The sequence below is a fragment of the Lampris incognitus genome, chromosome 11, assembly GCF_029633865.1.
Source record: "Lampris incognitus isolate fLamInc1 chromosome 11, fLamInc1.hap2, whole genome shotgun sequence".
NCBI classification, from domain to species: Eukaryota; Metazoa; Chordata; class Actinopteri; order Lampriformes; family Lampridae; genus Lampris; species Lampris incognitus.
In genome coordinates this window covers 58,415,080-58,423,741 of record NC_079221.1, presented here as the reverse complement: position 1 = coordinate 58,423,741, position 8,662 = coordinate 58,415,080, and the positions used below count along the sequence as shown (strand labels likewise).

At 43.3% G+C, this 8,662-nt stretch overlaps 1 protein-coding gene across 1 annotated transcript in view; it reads left to right on the top strand.

The window, feature by feature from the left end:
• itprid2 (ITPR interacting domain containing 2) overlaps window positions 1–8,404 on the top strand; it is a 125,250-nt gene extending 116,846 nt beyond the window's left edge. The window contains exons 23-24 of the mRNA XM_056288975.1: window positions 2,870–3,202; window positions 8,286–8,404. Coding sequence (XP_056144950.1) covers window positions 2,870–3,202; window positions 8,286–8,393 — 441 coding nt within the window. The 3' untranslated portion in view covers window positions 8,394–8,404. The remainder of the gene's footprint in view (window positions 1–2,869; window positions 3,203–8,285) is intronic.
• Window positions 8,405–8,662: the final 258 nt, after the last annotated feature.

Genomic DNA, 8,662 nt, shown 5'->3' with positions numbered 1-8,662 from the left:
ACACTTTACTCTGCTGTTACTACTCACAAACACTTTACTCTGCTGTTACTGTTCACACACACTTTACTCTGCTGTTACTGTTCACACACACTTTACTCTGCTGGTACTACTCACACATACTTTACTCTGCTGTTACTACTCACACACACTTTACTCTGCTGTTACTACTCACACACACTTTACTCTGCTGTTACTACTCACACATACTTTACTCTGCCTATACTACTCACACACACTTTACTCTGCTGTTACTATTCACACACACTTTACTCTGCTGTTACTACTCACACACACTTTACTCTGCTGTTACTACTCACACACACTTTACTCTGCTGTTACTACTCACACATACTTTACTCTGCTGTTACTATTCACACACACTTTACTCTGCTGTTACTACTCACAAACACTTTACTCTGCTGTTACTGTTCACACACACTTTACTCTGCTGTTACTGTTCACACACACTTTACTCTGCTGGTACTACTCACACATACTTTACTCTGCTGTTACTACTCACACACACTTTACTCTGCTGTTACTACTCACACACACTTTACTCTGCTGTTACTACTCACACATACTTTACTCTGCTGTTACTACTCACACACACTTTACTCTGCTGTTACTACTCACACACACTTTACTCTGCTGTTACTACTCACACACACTTTACTCTGCTGTTACTACTCACACACACTTTACTCTGCTGTTACTACTCACACACACTTTACTCTGCTGTTACTACTCACACACACTTTACTCTGCTGTTACTGTTCACACATACTTTACTCTGCTGTTACTGTTCACACACACTTTACTCTGCTGTTACTACTCACACACACTTTACTCTGCTGTTACTACTCACACACACTTTACTCTGCTGTTACTGTTCACACACACTTTACTCTGCTGTTACTACTCACACACACTTTACTCTGCTGTTACTACTCACACACACTTTACTCTGCTGTTACTGTTCACACACACTTTACTCTGCTGTTACTGTTCACACACACTTTACTCTGCTGTTACTACTCACACACACTTTACTCTGCTGTTACTACTCACACACACTTTACTCTGCTGTTACTACTCACACACACTTTACTCTGCTGTTACTGTTCACACACACTTTACTCTGCTGTTACTACTCACACACACTTTACTCTGCTGTTACTATTCACACACACTTTACTCTGCTGTTACTATTCACACACACTTTACTCTGCTGTTACTACTCAGACACTTTACTCTGCTGTTACTACTCACACACACTTTACTCTGCTGTTACTATTCACACACACTTTACTCTGCTGTTACTATTCACACACACTTTACTCTGCTGTTACTATTCACACACACTTTACTCTGCTGTTACTACTCACACACACTTTACTCTGCTGTTACTACTCACACATACTTTACTCTGCTGTTACTACTCACACACACTTTACTCTGCTGTTACTACTCACACACACTTTACTCTGCTGTTACTACTCACACACACTTTACTCTGCTGTTACTACTCACACACACTTTACTCTGCTGTTACTACTCACACGCACTTTACTCTGCTGTTACTACTCACACACACTTTACTCTGCTGTTACTGTTCACACACACTTTACTCTGCTGTTACTGTTCACACACACTTTACTCTGCTGTTACTACTCACACACACTTTACTCTGCTGTTACTACTCACACACACTTTACTCTGCTGTTACTACTCACACACACTTTACTCTGCTGTTACTACTCACACACACTTTACTCTGCTGTTACTGTTCACACTCACTTTACTCTGCTGTTACTACTCACACACACTTTACTCTGCTGTTACTACTCACACACACTTTACTCTGCTGTTACTACTCACACACACTTTACTCTGCTGTTACTGTTCACGCACACTTTACTCTGCTGTTACTGTTCACACACACTTTACTCTGCTGTTACTACTCACACACACTTTACTCTGCTGTTACTGTTCACACACACTTTACTCTGCTGTTACTACTCACACACACTTTACTCTGCTGTTACTACTCACACGCACTTTACTCTGCTGTTACTACTCACACGCACTTTACTCTGCTGTTACTACTCACACACACTTTACTCTGCTGTTACCATTCACACACACTTTACTCTGCTGTTACTACTCACAGACACTTTACTCTGCTGTTACTACTCACACACACTTTACTCTGCTGGTTACTACTCACACACACTTACTACTCACACACACTTTATTCTGCTGTTACTATTCACACACATTTGACACAGGTGTTACTATTCACACACAATTTACACTGGTATTACTACTCACACACTTTACACTGGTGTTACTATTCACACACTTTACACTGGTGTTACTACTCACACACACTTTACACTGGTGTTACTACTCACACACACTTGACACTGGTGTTACTACTCACACACACTTTACTCTGCTGGTTACTACTCACACACGCTTACTACTCACACACTTTACACTGCTGTTACTACTCACACACACTTTACTCTGCTGTTACTACTCACACACACTTGACACTGGTATTACTACTCACACACACTTTACACTGCTGTTAGTACTCACACACACTTTACTCTGCTGATACTACTCACACACACTTTACACTGGTATAACTACTCACCTGCCCTGTGCAGTTTACCACGATTTTTCCTTTTGTCTGTCTGTTTGTCTGTATGTATGTCTGTCTATTTATCTATCTGTTTATCTGCCTGTCTGTCTGTGTATCTGCCTGTATGTATGCCTGTCGGTCTATTTATCTGTCTGTCTGTCTGTTTGTCTGTCTATTTATCAGTCTGTCTGTCTGTGTGTCTGTTTGTCTGTCCAGGTATCTGACCTCCTTAGGGAACAGCTTCATCTTCAATCAGAACTTGACTATGAAGGTCACACCCCCTCCGCTGGCCCCTCCTCCCGTTCCTCCAGTCCAATCAGAACAAATTCTGGGCAGAAATCAGAAGTGTACCGGGCATCAATCAACATAACACCTGCTGCTCCTCCTCGGCCCATCACCCACACTGCAGAGAGAGAGAGGTTCGAGCAAGATGAGGGGGGCAGGGATGAAGGCCGAAGATGGGTGGACCAACAGCAGGAGAGGGCAGGAGCAGAGGGAGGAGCCGGAGATGGTGTTGCCATTGGAAACCTCCAACTACTCATTCAAAAGGTATCAGTGACCAGCAGCTGTTGTAAATCTAGTTACAGGGGAGACAGACCAGGATGTAACTGTAGTTACAGTGGGGCTACAGACCAGGATGTAACTGTAGTTACAGTGGGGCTACAGACCAGGATGTAACTGTAGTTACAGTCGAGTCAGACCAGGATGTAACTGTAGTTACAGTGGGGCTACAGACCAGCATATAACTGTAGTTACAGTGGGGCTACAGACCAGCATATAACTGTAGTTACAGTGGGGCTACAGACCAGGATGTATTTATAATTACATTAGAGACAGACCAGGATTTAACTGTGGTTACAGTGGAGACAAACTAGGATTTAACTGTGGTTACAGTGGAGTCAGACCAAGATGTAACTGTAGTTACAGTGGGGCTACAGACCAGGATATAACTGTAGTTACAGTGAGGCTACACACCAGAATATAACTGTAGTTACAATGGGGCTACAGACCAGGATGTAACTGTAGTTACAGTGGGGCTACAGACCAGGATGTAATTGTAGTTACAGTAGAGACACACCAGGATGTAACTGTAGTTAAAGTGGAGCTACAGACAAGGATATAACTGTAGTTACAGTGGAGCTACAGACCAGGATGTAACTGTAGTTACAGTGGGGTTACAGACCAGGATGTAACTGTAGTTACAGTGGAGCTACAGACCAGGATATAACTGTAGTTACAGTGAGGCTACACACCAGAATATAACTGTAGTTACAATGGGGCTACAGACCAGGATATAACTGTAGTTACAGTGGAGCTACAGACCAGGATGTAACTGTAGTTACAGTGGGGCTACAGACCAGGATGTAACTGTAGTTACAGTAGAGACACACCAGGATGTAACTGTAGTTAAAGTGGAGCTACAGACAAGGATATAACTGTAGTTACAGTGGAGCTACAGACCAGGATGTAACTGTAGTTACAGTGGAGCTACAGACCAGGATTGAACTGTAGTTACTGTGGGGCTACAGACAAAGATGTAATTGTAGTTACAATGGAGGTACAGACCAGGATTTAACTGTAGTTACTGTGAGGCTACAGACAAAGATGTAATGGTAGTTACAATCGAGCTACAGACCAGGATATAACTGTAGTTACAGTGGCGCTACAGACCAGGATTTAACTGTATTTTCAGTATGGCTACAGACCATGATATAACTGTAGTTACAGTGGAGTGACAGACCAGGATGTAACTAGTTACAGTGGAGTGACAGACCAGGATGTAACTGTAGTTACAGTGGAGTGACAGACCAGGATATAACTGTAGTTACAGTGGGGCTACAGACCAGGATTGAACTGTAGTTACAATGGGGCTAGAGCCCAGGATTTAACTCTAGTTACAATGGGGCTACAGACCAGGATATAACTGTAGTTACAGTAGAGACAGACCAGGATTTAACTGTAGTTACAGTGGGGCTACAGACCAGGATATAACTGTAGTTACAGTAGAGACAGACCAGGATTTAACTGTAGTTACAATGGGGCTACAGACCAGGATATAACTGTAGTTACAGTAGAGACAGACCAGGATATAACTGTAGTTACAGTGGATAAAGACCAAGATTTAACTGTAGTTACACTGGAGCTACAGACCAGGATATAACTGTAGTTACAGTAGATAAAGACCAAGATTTAACTGTAGTTACAGTGGGGCTACAGACCAGGATATCACTGATACAGTGGAGTGACAGACCAGGATGTAACTAGTTACAGTGGAGTGACAGACCAGGATGTAACTGTAGTTACAGTGGAGTGACAGACCAGGATATAACTGTAGTTACAGTGGGGCTACAGACCAGGATTGAACTGTAGTTACAATGGAGCTACAGACCAGCATATAACTGTAGTTACAGTGGGGCTACAGACCAGGATTTAAGTGTAGTTACAGTGGAGCTACAGACCAGGATTTAGGTGTAGTTACAGTGGAGCTACAGACCAGAATGTAACTGTAGTTACAGTGGGGCTACAGACCAGGATTTAAGTGTCGTTACAGTGGAGCTACAGACCAGGATGTAACTGTAGTTACAATGGGGCTACAGACCAGGGTATAACTGTAGTTACAGTGGGTCTACAGACCAAGATGTAATTGTAGTTACAGTGGAGCTACGGCCCAGGATGTAGCTGTAGTTACAGTAGATACAGACCAACATTTAACTGTAGTTGCAGTAGAGACACACCAGGATATAACTGTAGTTACAGTGGGTCTACAGACCAGGATATAACTGTAGTTACAGTGGAGCTACGGCCCAGGATGTAACTGCAGTTACAGTGGGGCTACAGACCAGGATGTAACTGTAGTTGCAGTGGGGCTACAGACCAGGATGTAACTGTAGTTGCAGTGGGGCTACAGACCAGGATGTAACTGTAGTTACAGTAGAGCTACAGACCAGGATATAACTGTAGTTGCAGTGGGGCTACAGACCAGGATGTAACTGAAGTTACAGTGGGGCTACAGACAAAGATGTAACTGTAGTTACAGTGGAGCTACAGACAAGGATATAACTGTAGTTACAGTGAGGCTACACACCAGAATATAACTGTAGTTACAGTGGAGCTACAGACCTGGATGTAACTGTAGTTACAGTGGGGCTACAGACCAGGATGTAACTGTAGTTACAGTAGAGACACACCAGGATGTAACTGTAGTTAAAGTGGAGCTCCAGACAAGGATATAACTGTAGTTACAGTGGAGCTACAGACCAGGATGTAACTGTAGTTACAGTGGGGCTACAGACCAGGATGTAACTGTAGTTACAGTGGAGCTACAGACCAGGATTGAACTGTAGTTACTGTGGGGCTACAGACAAAGATGTAATTGTAGTTACAATGGAGGTACAGACCAGGATTTAACTGTATTTACAGTATGGCTACAGACCAGGATATCACTGATACAGTGGAGTGACAGACCAGGATGTAACTAGTTACAGTGGAGTGACAGACCAGGATGTAACTAGTTACAGTGGCGCTACAGACCAGGATTTAACTGTATTTACAGTATGGCTACAGACCATGATATAACTGTAGTTACAGTGGAGTGACGGACCAGGATGTAACTGTAGTTACACTGGAGCTACAGACCAGGATATAACTGTAGTTACAGTAGATAAAGACCAAGATTTAACTGTAGTTCCGGTGGGGCTACAGACCAGGATATCACTGATACAGTGGAGTGACAGACCAGGATGTAACTAGTTACAGTGGAGTGACAGACCAGGATGTAACTGTAGTTACAGTGGAGTGACAGACCAGGATATAACTGTAGTTACAGTGGGGCTACAGACCAGGATTGAACTGTAGTTACAATGGGGCTAGAGCCCAGGATTTAACTGTAGTTACAATGGGGCTACAGACCAGGATATAACTGTAGTTACAGTAGAGACAGACCAGGATTTAACTGTAGTTACAGTGGGGCTACAGACCAGGATTTAACTGTAGTTACAGTGGAGCTACAGACCAGGATTTAACTGTAGTTACAATGGGGCTAGAGCCCAGGATGTAACTGTAGTTACAGTGGAGCTACAGACCAGGATTGAACTGTAGTTACTGTGGGGCTACAGACAAAGATGTAATTGTAGTTACAATGGAGGTACAGACCAGGATTTAACTGTATTTACAGTGGGGCTACAGACCAGGATGTAACTGTAGTTACAGTGGAGCTACAGACCAGGATTGAACTGTAGTTACTGTGGGGCTACAGACAAAGATGTAATTGTAGTTACAGTGGAGGTACAGACCAGGATTTAACTGTATTTACAGTATGGCTACAGACCAGGATATCACTGATACAGTGGAGTGACAGACCAGGATGTAACTAGTTACAGTGGAGTGACAGACCAGGATGTAACTAGTTACAGTGGCGCTACAGACCAGGATTTAACTGTATTTACAGTATGGCTACAGACCATGATATAACTGTAGTTACAGTGGAGTGACGGACCAGGATGTAACTGTAGTTACACTGGAGCTACAGACCAGGATATAACTGTAGTTACAGTAGATAAAGACCAAGATTTAACTGTAGTTCCGGTGGGGCTACAGACCAGGATATCACTGATACAGTGGAGTGACAGACCAGGATGTAACTAGTTACAGTGGAGTGACAGACCAGGATGTAACTGTAGTTACAGTGGAGTGACAGACCAGGATATAACTGTAGTTACAGTGGGGCTACAGACCAGGATTGAACTGTAGTTACAATGGGGCTAGAGCCCAGGATTTAACTGTAGTTACAATGGGGCTACAGACCAGGATATAACTGTAGTTACAGTAGAGACAGACCAGGATTTAACTGTAGTTACAGTGGGGCTACAGACCAGGATTTAACTGTAGTTACAGTGGAGCTACAGGGCTACAGACCAGAATGTAACTGTAGTTACAGTGGGGCTACAGACCAGGATTTAAGTGTAGTTACAGTGGAGCTACAGACCAGGATTTAGGTGTAGTTACAGTGGAGCTACAGACCAGAATGTAACTGTAGTTACAGTGGGGCTACAGACCAAGATGTAATTGTAGTTACAGTGGAGCTACGGCCCAGGATGTAGCTGTAGTTACAGTAGATACAGACCAACATTTAACTGTAGTTGCAGTAGAGACACACCAGGATATAACTGTAGTTACAGTGGGGCTACAGATCAGGGTATAACTGTAGTTACAGTGGGTCTACAGACCATGATATGACTGTAGTTATAGTAGAGACAGACCAGGATGTAACTGTAGTTACAGTGGAGCTACAGACCAGGATGTAACTGTATTTACAGTGGAGAGACAGACCAGGATGTAACTGTAGTTACAATGTAGTGACAGACCAGTATGTAACTGTTTTTACAGTGGAGAGACAGACCAAGATTTAACTGTAGTTACAGTGGGGCTACAGACCAGGATGTAACTGTAGATACGTTAGGGCTACAGACCAGGATGTAACTGTAGTTACAGTGGGGCTACAGACCAGGATGTAACTGTAGATACGTTAGGGCTACAGACCAGGATGTAACTGTAGTTACAGTGGGGCTACAGACCAGGATGTTAAAATGCGAAGTAATGTTTCCTCAGTCTGTTTTTCTTGGTTGTGTTGCAGATCAGAGAAAGTGTGGTGCAGGAAGTTCGTCGGGAAATTTTCAACGAGCTGATGGATGTTGTGTCACCACAGAGGTCACATTCGGTGACCACAGAACAACCCCTGTAGTCATGGCTACCATAGAGCACCGCCCCTACCGACAGCCTTAGTTAGCACAGCCTTCGTAGCACTACTGTAACACTCTGTGTCTGGAACACTGTTGATAGTTGACATGTTGTATTTTGAAAAGGTCCTTTCCTGACTGAGGAAACTGCTGGGACATCTGGATGGACCCACATACACACAATCACAACCCTATCAACATTTGCACACATCTTCTATGCACACAATTTAAGCACAGTCTCTGTACACACCTATGCCTTATATGCTGCATCCTT